General features: G+C 43.5%; 1 protein-coding gene across 1 annotated transcript in view; it reads left to right on the top strand.

The window, feature by feature from the left end:
* The window catches only part of PRMT8 (protein arginine methyltransferase 8), a 374,391-nt gene that overhangs the window by 148,792 nt on the left and 203,560 nt on the right, over nucleotides 1-22,039 (top strand). Inside the window, exons 3-4 of the mRNA XM_040439278.1 lie at nucleotides 14,215-14,370; nucleotides 20,657-20,720. Coding sequence (XP_040295212.1) covers nucleotides 14,215-14,370; nucleotides 20,657-20,720 — 220 coding nt within the window. The remainder of the gene's footprint in view (nucleotides 1-14,214; nucleotides 14,371-20,656; nucleotides 20,721-22,039) is intronic.

Below are 22,039 nucleotides of genomic sequence, written 5' to 3'. Positions count from 1 at the left end.
ACTTAGGATGAAGTGGATGACCGAGTCAACCATTCAAGAACCGCTGAGTTGCTAGTGAAGACACGACTGCTAGATTTCACTGGGAGCTCAGACCTCTCACTGCGACTCCTGCTGCCACGCCCCCTTACTCTGCTGTGATCTGTGCCTGCACCAGAAACATTTAGGCCTCTGCCACTCCCCTGTGCAGGGCCTGGCATTTCTCTGTCTGACATACTGTTACATCAAATAAATAATTTTCTGGCTTCACCACACAACGGATAATAAGCCCTTTTTATCCCCCACTAATCCCCCACGCAAAAAAGGGCTGTAATTTTCTCACTTCACCACACAACGGCAAAAAAGGGCTTTAGAACTAGTGATGAGCGGCAGGGGCAATATTTAAATTCGCGATATTTTGCAGATATTTTGTAGAATATTCATCATATATTCGCAAATTCGAGATTATATTCTTGATTGCGAAAATCAGCAATGTAATATTCGCGTAATGCCCGCGAAATACAGGCGTGAATCACTTATGCTATATTTTTCAAGCTGGTATAAGTTTACTAAAACTGGAGAAAATGATTGGCACGGCAGAACATTAGAATAGCTTTATATGCAGATAGAGTTCTCCAATATATTTGTGCTTGCGAATTTTTGGCAATAGTAAGGTGTAGGCAACTTTTCTATTGGTTGCTAGGGATGTTGCTAAGCTGTGACAAAGCCTTCTCATTGGCCCACAAGCTAGAAGAAGGGAGGTATGATCACCTGAAGTGTACTGTGTTAAAAAAATAAATAAATAATGAATATTCGATTTTCCGAATATGTAGTGCTATATTCTAAATATTTGTGAATTCTCGAAGTGCCGATATTTGTGATTAAAATTCGCTATTCGAATATTCGCGCTCAACACTATTTAGAACATATAACTGCACCGGTGAACGGCAAATATATTTTTCTTTCGCGACTAATAGATGACTAAAAGGGCTTTAGAACATATAACTGCACCGCTGAACAGCAAATAGGCCCTTATTTTTTTCTACTTATACACGACACAAAAGGATTTAGAACATATAACTGCACCGCTGAACGGCAAATATATATTTCTTTTTTCAACTTATACACTCCACAAAAGGCTTTAGAACATATAACTGCACCGCTGAACTACAAATATATTTTTCTTTTTTCCACTTATACACTTCACAAAAGGCTTTAAAACATATAACTGCACCGCTGAATGGCAAATAGGCCCTTATTTTTTTTCCACTTATACATGACACAAAAGGCTTTAGAACATGTAACTGCACTGCTGAACGGCAAATATATTTTTCCTTTTTCCACTTATACATTCCACAAAAAGGCTTTACAACATATAACTGCACCGCTGAACTGCAAATATGCCCTTATTTTTTTCCATTTATATACGACACAAAAGGCTTTAGAATATAAAACTGTACCGCTGAATGGCAAATATATTTTTCTTTTTTCCACTTATACACTCCACAAAAGGCTTTAGAACATATAACTGCACCGCTGAACGGCAAATATATTTTTCTTTGTTCATCTTATACACTCCACAAAATGCTTTAGAACATATAACTTTACCGCTGAACGGCAAATATATTTATCTTTTTTCCACTTATACACTCCACAAAATGGCTTTAGAACATATAACTGCACCGCTGAATGTCAAATAATTTTTTTTTTGTGCCAGTAATACACACCAAAAAGAGCTGTAATTTTCACACTTCACCACACAGCGGCTAATAAGCCCTTTTTTCCCTACTAATACAAGCCAAAAAATGCTTCAGAACATATAACTGCACTGCACAAGGGCAAATAAGATGGAGAAATATTTCCTTGTAATAAACCCTGTTAATGGCCGTATCAAACAGCATTTGCACCCCAATAACAAGAATGTTTTGATGGAATTACAGAGCTGTATAATGGCAATTTGGATCCCCAGTTAGTGCAGCAAGGTGTATTAGGATTGTTCATATTACCCAGGCTGTAACCTCCCCTACTGAACTCTGTTTTACATAAATGCTGTGGAATAATTCCTCCCTATCCTTTCCCTACAGCTTGAATAATCTTTCCCTGAACTTGTAAATCTTTTTTTTAGCACAATGAAGTCTTTCCTAGCACTGTCCCTAGCGCCTGCTGACATCTCTCCATGCATTAAGTACACTGGAAAATGGCAGAATCCAAGATGGCTGAGACTATTTATAGGGCTGTCACATCACAGGGCTGGCTGCATGCATGGCATTATGGGTGATCCCGCGTTTCCAGAATTCCTTTCTCCATGTTCTCACACGTGCAGCAGCCATTTTAGGAAAATATGCGTTTCATTAACACAAAGCGTGAGGAAATTCGGATCGAATTCCACTTCGTCAACTTCAATTCACTCATTTCTATTTATCATGACATACTCAATATGGTGGTACAAATTTTTATCATTTATTAACACGTTCAGAGCAAAGTGCTTCTGGGTCAACCCCTGTCACAGGCATTGCTAGGTTAAAACATTCGGGTCCTGAGCCCCTGATGTTTTGTCCCAGGCCCCGAATGTACTGCCTTCCAGCTAGATAAACTGTATTGCTGTCCTTAGGACGGCAATACAATTTAATCTAATGCACTGGAAGAGCTGAAGGACCTGTTATGACATCACAGGTCATGTGACCAATAAAACAGGCAGCGGTTGAGAAGGACCTGCGATGACATCACCATCATGTGACCAGTACAGGAGAGGACGGCAATGAAGAGTGTCCTGGGGGAAGAAGCCTTGGTGATGTCTGCCACATGGGGAGAGGTAAGTGAAGGGAGAGGCAGAGGAATGCTGGGGGTTGTGGTTATTTAACTGAGACTGTATGTTAGGGCTGAAGGGAGGGATGTTATTTACATAGGACTGTGTGTTGGAGGTGCTGGGCAGGGAGCCATGTTATTTACATGGGACTGTATATTGATGGCGGCTGTAGGAGTGAGTGAGTGAGTACTTACTTGGGACTGAATGTTGGAGGGGTCTGGGTGAAGTTATTTACATGGGACTGTATGTTGAAGGTGGCTGTGGGAGGGATTATGTTATTTACATGGGACTGTGTCGGAAGGGGCTGGGGGAGGCAGTGATGTTATTTACTTGGGACTGTATGTTGATGGCGGCTGTGGGAGGGAATTATGTTATTTACATGGGACTGAATGTTACAGGGGTCTGAGGGAGTGATGTTAGTTACATGGGACTGAATGATGAGGGGGTGGTTATTTACATGGGACTGTATATTGAAGGTGGCTGTTGGGGGGAATTATGTTATTTACATGGGAATGAATGTAGAGGGGGTGATGTTTACATGGGATTGCATGTTCGAGGTGGCTGTAGAAAGGGTGATATTATTTACTTGGGACTGTATGTTGAAGGCAGCTGGGAAGGAAGTGATGTTATTTACATGGGACTGTATTTTGGAGGGGGCTGTAGATAGAGGGGGATGTTATTTACATCGGACTGTATATTGGAGGGGGCTAAAGAGATGGTGTGATGTTATTTACATGGGACTGTATGGTGGAGGGAGGAATATAACTACAGGGGGCACTGCAAATCCAGGGGACATTATAGACGTTCTTATTAATACTGGGGGCTCTATAGGAGGGGCTTCTTTCTAGTGAGTGGTCTCTAGAGAGCTTTATTACCACTGGGGGCTTTGTGAGGGTATTATTAATACTGGAGGGCTCTTCTATTAATGGGGGCACTGTACGGGGCAGTATTACTAATGGGGGCATTCTTGGGGAGCGTTATCACGGTTGGCGGCAGTATTACTTGTGAGGGCATTCTAGAAGGGAATTACTATTGGTGGGACTATGAGGAGCACTATTACTATGGCGGTACTTATTTTTCTTTAGGATAGTATTTGGGGGTATTGGGAAGCACAGCGAGCAGCAGGATAACACAGTGTGGACTCCAGGTTGGGGAAGAGGATAGAAATGTGAGGAAGCTAAGAGACGAGGTGCGACGGAAAGAAGTTCTCCAGATCGAAAGGAGAAGATGATGACAGAGAAGATCTACATCGGAGGAGCCATCACCTGGGAGGCACTGGATGTGACAGGTATGTGCTGCTGTACAGCAAGTACAGCAAAATGCGGTGTGTGTGTGGGGGGAGGGGGGGACGACTTAGAGAACTGGGCCATATTCATTGGGGCTTGGGCCCCGAATCTTTTGAGACTCTAGCAGCGCCCCTGACCCCTGTGATGTCACATGTTTTGGGCTTTAAATGTTTGACTTGCACATGTGTATGTACAGTATGCTTGAAGAAGGCTGAGTGTCAGCCGAAACGTCGCATGTATTTGGTTTATAGGATCACTACTATGGATTAAAGAATCTCATCATCACAACTGTCCTCATCTTTTTGGTTTTTGTAGAATTTCCAGATAAATTCAATTAGCTGCAAAGCCGAATTTCCTCGTGCTTCATGGTAGCGAATCAATTTAACCTGAAATAGTAAAAAAAAAAAATCGTACTTACCTCCTCCATTTGCTTGCGACGGGCCAGCCGCTCTATCTTCAGCGAAGATCTCGGCCGAAATCGCGTGAGTGGTGATGTATGACGTCACCACGCCGGCCATCGTGATGACATCATCTGGGCCAATACAAGATTTCTCGCAAGATCTACAGGCAAGATGGCGGCGGCCGACCCGTCGCAATCAAATGGAGGCGGTAAGTATGATAAAAAATGTTTATGTTAATTTTACACTGTATTATTACTCTCAGATGCCACGATCATGTATGAATGCGGCAATTGAGGGTTACAATGATGGGGAGAGGCGCTATCGCAGCTCCCTGTCATAAAACCCATAAAAAAATGCTCTTCGTGATGAACTAATTCGTCACAAAGCGAATTATTTAGTAAAATTCGGCAAAGCAGCCGATTTGAATTTTCAAAAACTTTAGTTCTTCTCTATTTCTGACACCCAGCATCCCCTGGTTTCCGGAGGATAGGTCATCAATATCTAAAAGCTGGAATACTCTTTTGAAGAAGGTTTCTGTGCTAGGCAGCCTTTTTATTCCTTGTTTTAGTCCTTTAAGGGCTTTTCTTATCACACACACCTGTGGGATCAACTATGGGAGCGACTACAATGTTCATTTGATCACCTTGGATCCAGCTCCAGAAACGCCCAACAAACAGCTGAGGGAAGTGTTGGCCAGTCAGACAAATGTAGTATTACACAATTGCCATTCTAGTGCTTGTTGGAAACTCTTTTCTCTGGCGCCGTACTTCTGTTATACCTCTTGAAAATATATGTTTAAATCAGAGACGAGGGCCAGATTAGGTCATCAGTGAATCTGTATCTGTAACTAAAAATTTACAGGCTGTACAGAACTGTAATTACTCCTAATTCCCAACGGAATAAATGACATTTCTCATACTGTGCAGCTAATATAATATCTGAGTTAAACTCCACTTAAAGGGAACCAGTCAGCATGAAAAAGTAATCAACAGGCAACAAGTTATAGAGCAGGACAAGCTGAGCAGATTGATAAGTTTTACAGGAAAAGATGAATTTAAACGTGTATTTAATTCATTTAGGGCTCTTTCACACCTGCGTTCTTGTCTTCCGGCATAGAGTTCCGTCGTCGGGGCTCTATGCAGGAAGAATCCTGATCAGGATTATCCCAATGCATTCTGAATGGAGTGAAATCCGTTCAGGATGCATCAGGATGTCTTCAGTTCCGGAATGGAACGTTTTTTGGCCGGAGAAAATACCGCAGCATGCTGCGCTTTTTGCTCCGGCCAAAAATCCGGAACACTTGCCGCAAGGCCGGATCCGGAATTAATGCCCATTGAAAGGCATTGATCCGGATCCGGCCTTAAGCTAAACGTCGTTTCGGCGCATTGCCGGAGCCGACATTTAGCTTTTTCTGAATGGTTACCATGGCTGCCGGGACGCTAAAGTCCTGGCAGCCATGGTAAAGTGTAGTGGGGAGCGGGGGAGCAGTGTACTTACCGTCCGTGCGGCTCCCCGGGCGCTCCAGAGTGACGTCAGGGCGCCCCAAGCGCATGGATCATGTGATCGCATTGGACACGTCATCCATGCGCATGGGGCGCTCTGACGTCGCTCCAGAGTGACGTCAGAGCGCCCCATGCGCATGAATGACGTGTCCAATGCGATCACATGATCCATGCGCTTGGGGCGCCCTGACGTCACTCTGGAGCGCCCGGGGAGCCGCACGGACGGTAAGTACACTGCTCCCCCGCTCCCCACTACACTTTACCATGGCTGCCAGGACTTTAGCGTCCCGGCAGCCATGGTAACCATTCAGAAAAAGCTAAATGTCGGCTCCGGCAATGCGCCGAAACGACGTTTAGCTTAAGGCCGGATCCGGATCAATGCCTTTCAATGGGCATTAATTCCGGATCCGGCCTTGCGGCAAGTGTTCCGGATTTTTGGCCGGAGCAAAAAGCGCAGCATGCTGCGGTATTTTCTCCGGCCAAAAAACGTTCCATTCCGGAACTGAAGACATCCTGATGCATCCTGAACGGATTTCACTCCATTCAGAATGCATTGGGATAATCCTGATCAGGATTCTTCCTGCATAGAGCCCCGACGACGGAACTCTATGCCGGAAGACAAGAACGCAGGTGTGAAAGAGCCCTAAATGAATTAAATACACGTTTAAATTCATCTTTTCCTGTAAAACTTATCAATCTGCTCAGCTTGTCCTGCTCTATAACTTGTTGCCTGTTGATTACTTTTTCATGCTGACTGGTTCCCTTTAAGTGGAGTTTAACTCAGATATTATATTAGCTGCACAGTATGAGAAATGTCATTTATTCCGTTGGGAATTAGGAGCACGGACTGTAAGTATACCGCTCCCCCGCTCCCTGCTCCTACTATGGCAACCAGGACTTTAATAGCGTCCTGGCTGCCATAGTAACACTGAACGCATTTTGAAGACGGTTCCGTCTTCAAATGCTTTTAGTACACTTGCGTTTTTCCGGATCTGGAGTGTAATTCTGGCAAGTGGAGTGCACGCCGGATCCGGACAACGCAAGTGTGAAAGAGGCCTTAGATTCCTGCTCATTGTGGGCTTTGAAGTCAAGGGGGGGGATCCTATCAGTGATTGACAGCCTTCTCTCTATGACTTTGTATACAGAGATAGCTGATAGGACCGCCTCTTTAAAGCCCAGAGGAAGCACAGATGTAAATGAATAAATTACAAGTTATACTAAATCTTTTCCTAAAAAAGCTATGTATCAATCTGCTCAGCTCCTCATGCTCTATAGCAGGGGTACTCAACTGGCGGACCGCGGTCCAAATACGGACCGCGGCCGCCAGTTGTCCGGACCCCGGCCATCCTTCAGAGCGCTCCTCCAATCGATTCAGTTCAGAGTGATCCGATCCGTTTGAACCGGCAGCTCAGTCACAGCACACAGCAATGCTGACAGAGACGCTCAGCTCACGCTGGCAGCAGGAGCCTGAGGGAGGGACTCGGGAGGAGCGTAATATGATCTTAGAGTGGAAGCTGCTTCTGCCAGCCCCACCCCTCCCGGCCCACCAACCAATCACCGACCAGAGCTGAGGGGGCGAGGCAAGCACAGCACACTAGCAGCTCTGACTCGAGTCCTCTGAGTAGTACAAGGTCAGGGAGTCTAAATGAATGGAATGAGTCACAAGAACCTAAAGATCCGACTCAGTTAGTGACTCATTCGATTCATTGAGTTAAAAGAGCCGTGAGTCAGACTGTAGAACAGGTTACACTGAGGCTGTGAGTCAGACTGTAGAACAGGTTACACTGAGGCTGTGAGTCAGACTGTAGAACAGGTTACACTGAGGCTGTCAGACTGTAGAACAGGTTACACTGAGGCTGTGAGTCAGACTGTAGAACAGGTTACACTGAGGCTGTGAGTCAGACTGTAGAACAGGTTACACTGAGGCTGTCAGACTGTAGAACAGGTTACACTGAGGCTGTCAGACTGTAGAACAGGTTACACTGAGGCTGTCAGACTGTAGAACAGGTTACACTGAGGCTGTCGGCTCTTGTTGCAGCAGAGAGATAAGAGAAGGGACAGGAGCAGAGAGATAAGAGAAGGGACAGATGACACAGTTCAGCACATAGTTTTCCCTGTGCATTCACATTTCACATCACTTGGTTCGTTGTACTACTGTCAGTGTCAGACTGTTGTCACTGTGGGGAACAATGCACAACAGACAACAATTCACATTGCACACCACAGTGACAGCTTCCTCCTGTCCGCCTGTCCAACGTCAGCCTCAGCTTCCCTTTACTATAAAAAAATCACTCTTCCTGACTCACTCAATACTAATCAGAGACGAGTTCAACTTCAGAGAGCTGAAGAGCCGACTCACTGCAGTGTCACTGACTGAGTCAGCAGCTGCGCATGCGCACCGGCACCTAGAGTCTTCAGTTCACTTGCGAGTCAGCTCAGCAGTCTGACTCGCCAAGTGAACCGAAGATCCGATTCTGATCCGAATGAGCTGATTCAAATGAACCGATTCACCTAAAAGATCCGAACTTCCCATCACTATCTCCTGCACACTGTGCCGTGCAGGAGGAGGAGCTTACCGGCGCACTTCCTCCTGTCCCAGAGCGCAGTGAGACAGGCCGGCTCCCTCCACATATAGCGCTCCTCCTCCTGCACACTCTGGTACGTGCAAGAGGCGGAGCTTACCGGCAAACTTCCTCCTTCCCAGGGGCGCAGTGAGAGACGGCTCCCTCCACATGCAGGCACCAGCGCTTTCTCCCTTAGTGCGCTCACAGGTCCCTCCTCCCCTGCAGCAGCGGCAGCACATAAGGGAGCTTCAAGCTCCAAAGGACACTTACGTGCTGCTGGAGAGGGGAGGGACATCACCACTGCCACCAATGAAATAAATGTCACTTTGGAAAGTAAGGGGTGCGTGGAGAGGGCTACAGAGAGGCGGGAACACGTCACTGACTCCAGTGTCATGTTCCCATCTCCCCTGGGCCATCTTCTTTAGGTAACCTGATTAAATAAAGTGATTAAGCCCCATCAAACCATGATAGTTTTGTTCCGCATCCAATTCCCATTATTGGAGCATTGGATGCGGACCCCTTAGTTTCAATGGAGCGGAAAAAGATGCAGACAGCACACAGTGTGCTGTCTGCATCTCTTGTGGCCCCATTGTAATTAAGGGGCCGCATCCAATCCCCCAATAATGGGAATTGGATGCGGAACAAAACTATCATATGTCTGTTCTGTGGCTTGGGTTGCCACCCGGCCAGTAGTTCACCAACAAGGCTGGTATTTTAGTTCCCTTGCCGGTGCCAGAATTTTCCTGTAAGGACTGTTAGGCTCCTTTCACACTTGCGGCAGGACGGATCCGACAGGCTGTTCACCCTGTCAGATCCGTCCTGCCGCTATTTCGCCGGACTGCCACTCCCCATTGACTATAGCGGGAGTGGAGCTACGGTGCAGCATGGCAGTGCACGGCGTGAGGCCGCCAGACGAAAAAGTCGGACATGTAGTACTTTTAGTCTGGCGGCCTCTCACCGTGCTGCGCCGTAGCTCTGCCCCCATCCCCATTATAGTCGATGGGCACAGAGCAGCGGCACGGCGAAGTAGTGGCAAAATGGATCTGACAGGGTGAGCAGCCTGTGGGATCCGTCCTGCTGCAAGTGTGAAAGTACCCTTACTAATGAGCGCTTCCATCATGGAACGCCCATTAGTACAGCCGTTACCTCCACTGCAACTTGTGCTAGTAAAAAAATTAATAAAATTACGGTACCTCCACCTCCATTTGCTCACGCTGTGGAGAACACTCCCTGCTGACTAGAAGCTCAAGACAGGACCTACAAGACGCCATCACGTTGGAGCACCGGTCCTGAGCATGCAGTCAGCAGTGAATGTTCACCGCAGCCAGGTGAATGCTAATTATAATTTTTTATTTTTTTGCAAAAGCAGAGAAGGGGGGCACTAATGGGGGCATTACTCTTACTGGGGGCACTAATGGGGACATTATTCTTACTGGGGGCATTATTCTTACTGGGGCACTAATGTTGCCATTACTAATTCTGGGACTTACCCGGGGCGCTCCACTATAACGTCAGAGCGCCCCACGCGCATGGATCACATGATCGCATGGCATCCTTACTGTTGGCGTTCAGCTCGGACCTTCACCTGACTGCAGACCCAGGTATGTGGACCTTTAATAAAACTAGTTGAGTACCCCTGCTCTATAGCATACTGCCTTCAGCTCAGATACCGTGTTTAACCTGACAGGTTCCCTTTAAAAGGAATTTAAAGGTGCTGTTCGAGAACATTTTTTTTATCACTATCTCTAACATTTTGAATGAACTAATAAATGGAATATATGATAGCACTCTGATCTTATTACTTTAGTTTTTATTCATTCTAAGTCTTTAATTGAATAATTTCTGTGGAATTCCCACAGAGGCTTTCATGGTCCTAGTTCTAAAGCATTAACTCTAGAGGGTTCACACAGCGTAAAATACATGTTGGAAAAATACGACGTGTATTTGCCTCGGGAGAAATCTAAGGCGGACTCTCAGACTTCTGGTGGAGATTTATAATTTGAATAATGTGTATCTGACCCCATTCAAAGGGACTAAACCCCAGTTGGATGCCTGCTGTGGTTTTGATGCAAGTAGGAACACTTCTCTTCCTGACACAGTTTTGAAATCTGCACTGAAAAAATCCACACTATAGTAATGAGCTTTCTTCACTTTATTTCTGCTGGGACCTCTAATAGCTTCAAAGACTCTAAGGGTTATCATTATTTATTATTGCTTACCTAGAAACTTCCTCCTTAAATGTCTTCGGGTGAATTCACACTTTCAGTGTGTGTTTGACGATTGGACCTGGAAAGTTCACGGCACATATGTCAAATGTATACATAGGCCCTTATCCACTCAACAATGGCCTAAAGAGTGTCTTTTTGGCCTCCATCATGATGGTATATATGTCAGGATGCCTTTATTTTCAACTGCTGCGCTATTCCATGCAAAGGTATCCCACAAAACATTTACTGTATACTGCACAAAATGCGTTTGATTAAACATAGGAGACAACATCAATGTATACCTTAGAGTTGTATGTCCAGAAATTCCCGATATACACCTCCACTGTATAGTTTGAAGTGTTAATAGACCCCTAGGCTCTGTTCACATCACAGTTAGATACCTACGTTGGAGGTATACGTTGGATCCCCTGATGTATACCTTTGACAGACAACTGCAACAGATCCCACTGTATGTGTAGGCATACAGTGTGATACCTGTTAATGGGCTCTCGATGTTGGATAAATTGTGGTCGCCAAGCTTGAGGAACAACCCAGGGCCTTTGGGCCACTTAATCCGCCCATGACAGTATGTGTTTTTATGGAATCGCCTATACTATAGCTAGGGCAGAACATGGACCCCAGTTGTCAGCTTGGGGGTGCCCTGGCCAAGGGATTAAAGATACCAGAAAGCTCTGAAAGAAACCAGTTCACCAGAAAGCTTCTTCTATATAGAGAATCCCTCTACAAATGTCACCCCCCTTCTAATGTATTTGTTCAATTAAAGCAATTAAGCAATTCAATAAAAATTAGATTTATGTGCCAAAGCGACTGATGTGAGCCAGACCAAGATATATATAACGTCTGTCTAATTATTTATGCCAATAATGCGTAGACTGCCTGATTCATTGCTCTCTGCGACAATGTTTACCATCTATGGAATATTTTAATTGCAAGACGTATTGTATTTCAGTCTTTTCAATTTTTTTTTTCTTGGGTTTTGCTTAAATAACCATTTTATTAAGCCTTTATTTTAGATGGAAAAAATCCATTTGCTTTAAAATGCAATTGTCTAGGGAAGTGTTCTTAGACATTGCAATTATTCGTTGGTGAAGGCTGAAACCTTGGGAATAGATCTAAAATGCAGGCAAAAAGTTGGCACCGTACATTGCTACCTACTTTTAATTATTTTATGCGCATGGGAATATATGGAATTAGTCTTTTGCATGATTTTTATGTCAGCTCTTTTGGAAAGAATCTCTATCCAAAATACATTGAATGAAGATCCAGAGATGTCTTTGATTTGTGGCTGACTTTAATGTTTCCTTATATACCAAGTAAGCAAGCTCACACCAAAATAGATGCAGTGCTTGATAAAGGGCTTTAGGGTACTTTCACACTAGCATTCCTAATGCATTCTGAATGGAGAGCATTCCGTTCAGGATGCATCAGGATGCATCAGTTCGGCCCCTCTTACGTTTTTTGGATGGAGAAAATACCACAGCATGCTGCAGTTTTCTCTCCGGCCAAAAATACTGATCACTTGCCGGAATGCCAGATCCGGCATTAATTTACATTGAAGTGTATTAGTGCTGGATCCAGCATTAAGTGTTCCAGCAAAACGGATCCGGCTTTCAGGTCTGCGCATGGGTCAGACCTTTAAAAATGCCAATAAAAATTTATAACGGATCCATAATAATTAATTTCCAGAAGACAACGGAGAAACGGATCCAGTATTTCAATGCATTTGTCAGACAGATCCGCATCCGGATCCGTCTGACAAATGCCATCAGTTTGCGTCCAGATTGCCGGATCCAGCAGGCAGTTCCAGCGATGCAACTGCCTGCCGGAATCCTCTGCCGTAAGTATGAAAGTACTGTTAGTCTGAAATGTTGCCACATGTTTACAAAAGGGTTTTCAGCTTTTTTTGTTCACCACCCATCCACCGGACCTGTGGAGGGAAGAATACTTACCTGCTCCCTTCCACTCAATTCCTGCACCTTTAGTCCACCACTGTATTCACTTTGCTGGCCAGAAGTAAGAATCTCTCTTAGTGCAAAATATAATTTATGGTACATCCAACAGTAGAAGTACAAAATGCTGTTTTGTTCATCAGCTGATGAGGCATGGTGGCTGGTTATGTGGCAATTAAATGACACTTGCAGGCACTTGTGGGGATAGGTAGGGTACAGGCCTGGTGTTTGGCTAGCCTGGAAGAGGTCTAGATAATTGGGTGTCTGAACCATAGTCCTTCCCCTGCAGTAGGGACTGTAAAGCTGTGATTTTGCTGATCACTGAGCTGTCTAGACACACTGACGCTTCTTTGGAAACAGCTTTTTCAATTCTGGCTTTTTTTGTGGAATGATTGTATCACAGGAGCACTTGTTAAGTTTGCTAATAGTAGGAGCTCTGGCATGCGCTTCCTCTCTCTCTGCTGTCTCTCTGGAACTTCTCCTACTGGCAGAAAGTAGGACCAGCCCACTCTTACCAAGATGGGAGGAACAAGGTGGTTAGCTCTGTTCCTGCCAACCATTGCCAACCACACGTCTTTTGCTGATGTACACAGCAGGAACATATAAAACAAATATACAACAATATTGCAGATACCCCCGGTCTGGGGTACTGTACAAGCGGGGACCAGAGGGCAGTAAAAGCAGCAGCATACCAAAGAAGCCAGAACTGAGCGGTTGGAAGCAGATAAGTACGGGGGAAGGGGAGGTAGTTGAACAAAAAAGCTTTAAAAAGCTGGACAACCCCTTTAATAAAATGTCTGCACTGCATTTACCATAGTGTGTGCTGTCTTACTTTGTATATTGTGGAATGTTGCTGTGTCTTAAACAGTGGAACCCCTGGCATGGGCACCCCAAACCCAGAACTTTTAAGAAGTTCTTTCACAAGTAATGTTTAATGTTTTCCTATGGGGTATCCTATGGTATAGAAAGGTGAAAGGTGAAAAGATAATTTCCACATTTTTATCCCATAGGGAAACACAGCAGTCATTAGCGGGTCACTCTCTGTCATCATGAAACCCTAACCTCTCCTAATGTATGCTACCAAAAGCAAAGCTTCGAGATCTGCAACTCTCTACCATATAGCTGCATACATCATCCATAACTGTTTTGGCATATGTTGGGTCAATTGTTGCAACAATTAAGGGAGCATTTCCGCATGTCAAATGTGGGAAAAAGAGAAATGTGAAAACAGCCTGGCCAAAATTCATATATGAACTTAAAAGTTAATGAAAAAATATATATATAGAAGTTTAATATGATTCCCAGAGCTGGAGCTTGAAGGGGTCTACAGGTCCCTACTAGGACATATATTTAGAAACCATTACTTTCAGCACAAAAATACCTAGAAGTGTGCATGCTACATAAGCATATGTAAGTTCAATTATTTGGATGAGAGGAGCATTAACTTTTTAAACCTTATTTACTAATGATTTTTTTTTTACTAATGAATTATTTTTTTGTAGGAAATGTTGAAAGATGAAATTCGCACATTGACGTACAGAAACTCCATGTATCACAATAAACATGTGTTTAAGGATAAAATTGTCTTGGATGTTGGTAGTGGGACTGGAATTCTCTCCATGTTCGCAGCAAAGGCTGGAGCAAAGAAAGTATACGGGGTGAGTAAAATCTTATCAAATTTCATGCCGTACTCTAAAACCGAGGGCTTAAACTTGATTATCGTGATTTATTCTGAAATAAAAAGAGATGCTTAGCAATTTCTCAAAATAAATTAATGCTAAACATAGAATGCAGTCAAACCTTTTTAAATTTATTAAATTCTATTTATTAAAGGGATTGTATGAGATATCAGTTTTTCTTCCACAAGAGTCCAAGGGCTGTGTTGGTATTACAGCTCAGCCCTATTCACTTGGTCTGCAATAACATGCACAGCCCATGGACAATAGTGGCAATGTTTCAGGAAAAAATAGACCTTTTCTGATTTTTTTTGACCCAGCAGGGAGGAAAAGACAGGAGGAGGAGTAGTGTGAGGTGGTGGTAGTACTCATGGTAGCGACTGTCCTGTTCTCTTGCTCCCTGGACTGTTCACAGTGAAGAGGGGGTACCTAGTATTAATATTCCTTGGGCACAGCCAGGTTAGGGTCTCCTGCCTGATGCATGGTAGGGTGCACTTGATGTTGCTGGTGGTGAGGCGCAAAGACAGGTAGATGCAGTTTAACTCACAGGGCCAGATTTATTAATGTATCTGCAGCAAAAAGTTGTATAAATCAGCAATATTTGGTGCACCTAGGTTTTCCACTTTTTTTTACATGATCGATAACGGGGTGGGCTTAGCAGAAAGTGAACAGAGCTTTGGGGGAAAGACAGTGGAGCCTAAGATGTGCCATTTTGTGCCAAAATTTAGCCACATTTCTGATGTAAAAAGTAGTCTCAAAGCCAACCAATAGTTGGAAAAGAATCAGAAAAGTATCTATCCCAGTACAACATTTATCAGCAAGCCTGAGTCCCTGGTGCAGGTCACTTCATCTGGTTATGCCATCTATAGGAGTAGTAAAATCTGGACTACAGTCTTTACTGAATTGGATAGTGCAAATCTGTTCCACATGTAAATGGATGTTTTTGAACAGTTCCAAAATCACATCAGGTTCTGAGGCTGAATCACTGTATTATCTCCGGAGCCCCCCACAGAGATATGCTTTTGTGTGTAATAATACCTAATGTCCCAATGCAGCTGAAGGGTGCAATTCCTCACAAAACATCTACAATTCTCACTCTAGAGTGTAGACTCCGAAAATGAGCCCTTGCCAGCTGCCATAATTGAGACAGAAGCCTTTAGAGTAACTCAAGGCTGTGAAGTCCAGTAGCCTTAGACAAGCATTACCTTCACAGACTTTGCCCATGCACACCCTCTTTTTTGGCTGCTCAACCCTCTAAAGGATTCTGATCTACAATCCTTCTTTGGGATCTTTTCTGGCCTTCTCACTGAGTCCCTAACGTGGTCTGAGGCTGCTACAGGACTGGAGATGATGGTCACACTCCTGCCTAGAACCAACCAACCCACTTCACAGGAAGGAGCCCAAGGGTTTAGGCTTTCCTAGAGACAGTTGGTAAGGGACTAAAATTAACCCTGTGATTCAGTCTGAAGTCCTGTACATACTGTACAAATAATATGGCATAGTATAGCACATTTTAAAACATTAAAGGGTTGTGGAAGATTGAAAGAGGTTTTAGCCAACCCCCCAATTGGTATGACCTGTAAAGGGAAGCTTAATTACCTACTTCCCAGTGCATTCTCCCTGCTCCTTCTCCTCCCAGCCTGCGATGCTGCGCTGTGCTCCCTTGCTGAAAACATCTGGTTTAACGCCACCTGCAGCCAATTACTGACTGCAGCGGTGACTGGTTTCCCTTACGTCATGACAAATGATCACATAACGCAAGGGAATCTGGTCATCGGTCAAAGAGCTGGAAATATTCTTTCATATATATACTGCCCACCTATAAGCCCTAGGTTCTCAACATTTGGTATGTGTATACCACAGTATATGCAGTGGGCCCAGGAGAGGTGAGAGGAGTGGAGGACAGAAGTGCTGGTAGCTATGATGGTTGTAGTAGCTACTCACGGTAGTGGTCCTCACTCTGGCGCTCCCAGGGGCCGTGCAGTAATGGGAAGGGTGGTCCTTTCCTTCTTTTTGCAGAACACCCTGGTTTTGGGGCTCCTGTCTGGTGTGAGGAGGGGTGCCCTTGGTGGAGGTGAGTTTTTGAGGTGCAAAGCCGGGTTCCCTAAAGTGTGAGACAATGATGAGGCCAGTTTAATGGTATAACAGAGCTTTACTGGCAATCAAAGTTCCAATAGCGTATTCACAGCAGTTGTCAGAGTTCATACTTGGCATGGACCAGTAGACCTTACATAGCTTTGCACTTTCCCAGTTCTTACAGTTCTTACTCCTACAAAGTAGTTCATAAGCCAATTTTCCCTCTCTAGAACAATCTTCCTCACACTGCACTTTTTTCTCTACAGTTAGCATCTAGAAATAGGGGTGCAACACCTCACTTGCAGCTTTCTGCACTCTCACTTTAATTAGGTAATTACAATGTGGTACTAGAGGTTTCCACTGCTGGGTGTAGCAGATCCACAGTCTGCCTCTAAAGCAGGTCCAGACTCCCAAAACCTTTTATCTCCTGGACAAATTAGCTGTGGAGCCCAGAGGCCTCTTAGACAATTCATCTCCACACCTCCTCTCAACACTGGTATGCTCCTCAATGTTTTTTTCACTTAAAGGTGTTATCCCATGATTAATGTAAAAATGAAAATCATACACAATATAATACATAACAATATCTTTCTAACAAACCTAGAACCAGCCCTGTACTCACACGGATCCAGAGATCTCCCCGTTCATTGCTCCAATTGTTTTGCTTGATTTATTTTAAGCTGTCAGCTTAGGGGATGTGCCCTTCCTCTGGGGTGTGTCCTTTCTGTTGCAGTGTTGAAGGATGGAACTGAGCATGTGCTTCCGTCTCAGTTAGCAGGGCATAGAAATTAGAAAAATAGCAAACAGCAGGTGGCGCTATACAAATAGATTTCATTGAATAAGTCAGTAGCTGTAATAATTTTTTTATTAAATGCAATTACAAAAGTATTCAGATCCAGGTGCTGGTCAGATCCTTTGCTCTTCTTTGCCTGGTTCTTTCCTAGGGCTGTTCTTCACTTCCTTACACCTCTCTTGTCTCACTCTGCACTCACTCACTTCTCCCTATTTAAAGGGTGGAACAGCCCCACCTAGCAGTGGTTACTACGGGCTGTTAGCTCCTTGTGCAAATCACATACAGGAAATACATAAAATACATTTTCCCATTTAAGCAGTGGACCACTTCTGTAGCAGTTGGACATTATGTGTAGACAACATGCTTCTAGGGCAGTGGTGGCGAACCTATGACATGGGTGCCAGAGGCAGCACTCAGAGCCCTCTCTGTGGACACCCGCACACTGGAAAAAGTCTATGGTGTACCAATATGCCTTAGACTTTTCTTGCCAACAGCACAGGCAGAACATTGAATGTAGGCAGGCTATTATAGCTAAATGATAAAGTACATGGAAGACATTGGACTGTAGTATTCAGGGTAAATTGTCGTGTTGGTACTTTGCGATAAATAAGTGGCTTTTGGGTTGCAGTTTGGGCACTCGGTCTCTAAAAGGTTCACCATCACTGCTCTAGGGTAACCTATTCTGTCCTCATGCAGGATCTGGTAAAGTGTCACTTCTTTTCTCCACTTACAGTATTTGGCCAAGGGAGGTCATCTCACACATAAAAGAGTAGAGCACTGCTGGGGGATGGGGACTTCATCTGGCCTATTTATTGGCTGTTCTGTCGGGCCACTTAGTGCATATGTAGACCTTAGTTCTGCTTTGGATACTCTAATGTTAAGGACACATATTCCGTTTCTATCTCTCTCTACATGGTATAAAGTAATGCATGATTTTGGATGTTCTTGCTCCTTACATTCAGACAATTAGTATTCCAGAAAATCATTGCAGAAATAAGAGCTGCAGATATGTTGTTGCAATTAGCAAGTTAGTGTACCTTTGGGACATTTAAACCATTCTAGCTTTAAGTTGCTCCATGTTCTCACTGTGTATTTCCTTTCTTATTATTCTGCTTCTTCCAAAACTAACAGCACATGGACTAATGGTCTTACTACTGAAATACAATGGATTACTCTTTTTGAAGAGCTGCCCATCATGCTGTAGGTGCTGCCGCCTCCTGAACATAACATGCTCTTTTTATTTCTAGACTGTGATAGAGAGCTTCTCGTAATGTAAGCATCTGATGTAAGATGACAGAAAATGCAATGAGATCCTTATAGCATTAGCCTAATGGTTGAATCAAATTCCAGCTTATCCTCTAATAGTGCAACTTCCAGAGGTAGAAATAGTCCAGTGGTGTCAAAACTGCTCTAGAGCAGTGTTGTCCAACCCGTGGCTCTTCAGTGGTTGAAAATTACAATTTCCAGCATGAGATGTAGTTCCTCAGATTTGGAATCAGTGAGGGTCTACGTTATATGAATGAAGTAAAGACACATTGTAGATGTATTTCCCTTGAATTATTTCTAGCTTATGTTTTCAGACAACTAGAGAGTGTGAATTTGAAATGTCCAACATCCATGAATGTCTGTAATGCTTAGCATTAGATAAATCAGAATTTTTGGATGTCACTTAAGAAGTAAAAGGTGAGTATATAGGTGGGAGGACTGAAGTGATTATCTCAATTAGGATTGTATAGACATTACTTCCCTCCAACTCAACAAAGGATCTAAAGGACCCACCAACAAATTCCAATAGGACTGACCAGCTCACAAGAATACTTACTTGGACTTTCCGTTAGGTTAAAGCACATTCCTCGACCTGCTGGTCTCAAGTTCTTGCAAAGTATAATTGCCTTACCTTGGTAAAGATTAAGGATTAGAGTTGTCAGAAACGCAGGGTTCCTCCAGATTCACATTTTTCTGCTACACCCCATCAATATGGCTTGGATGGTGTTTTGTAAGGATTGAAATAAAGACAACTGTTGCATGAAGAAGAGTGTGCTAGACTTTATTCACACTTGGCTGGTAAAAGTTTACATTTTAGTAAAATCCCCTTATAAATAATTCCTATTAGACTTCAAAGTATCTCCAAAGTGATCTGAAGATCTGAATAGAAGAGCATGTAGATTAATATCTTATAATTGCATTAGTAAATAAAGGGATTATCCTTTCTTAAAGGGAACCTGTCACCGGGATTTGGGGTATAGAGCTGCAGACATGGGTTGCTAGATGGCCGCTAGCACATCTGCAATACCCAGTCCCCATAGCTCTGTGTGCTTTTATTGTGTATAAAAACCGATTTGATACATATGCAAATTAACCTGAGACGAGTCAGAGCTTGAAAATATGACTCTTCTCTGGTCACACAAGTAAGATATGACTCTTTTATGTTAATTTGCATATGTATAAAATCATTTTTTTTACACAATAAAAGCACACAGAGCTATTGGGACTGGGTATTGCGGATGTGCTAGCGGCCATCTAGCAACCCATGTCCTCAGCTGTATACCCAAAATCCAGGTGACGGGTTCCCTTTAAAGCTCTCATGGGGTATATAGACATTATAGAACACCTATCATGACACCAAAGGAGAGAGAGACTAGCACAAATAACAATGAATATAAACTTTATTATAATCTCAAGAAAGAGACAAAGAATCCAATAAAATACAATGAAAGACAATACAATGGTGAATGGAGAACACACAGGATAAAAACAGAACACCACTAGGGAATATATAGCAATACTGACTAGGTCACAAAGATGCTACGTAGTAAGTAGATAACCCAAATTGGGCATATAATATATGGACCCAGCCAGAGCCGTCAGCACAATACTAAGACCAAAAACAGTACATCAATATAAAGTGCAAAGTGCAGAGTACATAGTACATGGATGGTATAATGAACGGTTACTGAAAAGACAATGGCATGAATAACTGAGTAGTGAACCAGAGAGCCCCGATGCACGTTTCGCGTAAGCTTCCTCAGGGAAGCTTACGTGAAACGTGCGTCGGGGCTCTCTGGTTCACCACTCAGGTATTCATGCCATTGTCTTTTCAGGCTGAACACTATCCTATTGCATGGTGGTTAATTTATTTCAAAGGGCACCATGTAATACATGAGTGGCTGCTAAGCACCTTCTGTGGTAATATCAAGAGCAACCACTTCATTCAACACATGATGCCAGCAACAATAGCATTCTGTAGCAAATCCCTTAGAAGCCAACATGTCAAATGTCAATCAGACTTTATGTACCATCACAAAGCACTTGAAAAGTAAACACATGTAATCTCAGTTTGTTCTGTTACTTGCTGCAGCACCTCTGACCTAACTATTGTGTGTACCTTATTTTTTTTAGATTGAATGTTCCAGCGTTTCTGACTATTCTGAAAAAATTATCAAGGCCAACCATCTGGACAATAGTAAGGCATTTGGAGATGTACTCATGTTCCAACACATAAAAATTTCTTCTTTATGCATGTCCTGTAGAACAACCTTGATAACTGTTACTGAATTACGTTTATGTCTATATGCAATGCCTTCAGAAAGTCTTCAGATAGTTTTCACATTTTGTTACGTTGCAGCTATGTGCTAAAATGAAAAATAAAATGCAAGTTTTCCTCATCATTCTGCACTCAATACTCTAATCTATAAAATATCACATTGATGTAAGTATTCAGATTTCAGACCCTTTACTCAGTGCTTAGTTGAAACACTATTGACAGCGATTATTGCCTCCAGTCTTCCTGAATATGATGCCACAAGGTTACCACATCTGGGTTTGGGAATTTTCTGATATATTTATATGCAAGATCCTCTTAAACTCTGTCAGGTTGTATGGGGACCGTCAGTGGACAGCCATTTTCAGGTCTCTCCAGAGATGTTTGATTGGATTCAAGTTAGGGCTCTGGCAGGGCCACTCAAGGATATGCACAGAGTTGTCCCTAAGCCACTATCGTGTTGTCTTGGCTGTGTGCTTAGGGTTATTGTCTTGTTGGAAGGTGAATCTTTGGCCCAGTCTTGGGTCTAGAGTATCTCTGTACTTTGTGCCATTCAGCTTTCCTCAACTCTGACCAGTCTACCTGTTCCAGCCACTGAAAATACCTCCACAGCATGATACTACAACACCATGCTTTTCTGTAGGGATTCTCTGGAGGCAGTGCCTAGTTTCCTTCATACATGATGCTTTAAAGTGAGGCCAACAGCAGAGAATCTTGTTTCTCAGAGTCCAAAAGTCCTTAAGGTGCTTTTATGCAAACTTTCATGTGTCTTTTACTGGGCAGAGTCTTCTTTCTGGTCAGTCTCCCATAAATCCCAGATTGGTGGAATGCTGGATTGATGGTTGAACTTTTGGAAGTTACTCCTATCTGCACAAAGGATCTTTGGAGCTCATGACCATTGGGTTCTTAGTTACCTGTCTTACCTAGGTGCTTTTCCCCGATTACTTTGTTTATTGAGGCGGCCAGCTCTAGGAATAGTTCTTGTTGTTCTAAGCGTCTTCCATTTAAAAATTATGGAGGCCACTGTGCTCTTGGGAACTTTCAGTGTAGCAGAAATGTTTTGTACCCTTCTCCAGATCTGTGTCTCCCACAACCATGTCTCTGATCTTTACAGGCAGTTCCCTCCTCCTTATGGCTTGTTTTTTGCTCCCATATACATTGTCAGCTATAAGACCTTACATAGATAGTTATGTGTCTTCACAAATCATGTCCAGTCAAAGTTGATCAAGAGAAATGGGAGG

Source organism: Bufo bufo, chromosome 1 (genome assembly GCF_905171765.1).
Source record: "Bufo bufo chromosome 1, aBufBuf1.1, whole genome shotgun sequence".
NCBI lineage: Eukaryota > Metazoa > Chordata > Amphibia > Anura > Bufonidae > Bufo > Bufo bufo.
The sequence above is the reverse complement of the archived record's forward strand: the minus strand, read 5'-3'. Positions and strand labels throughout refer to the sequence as shown.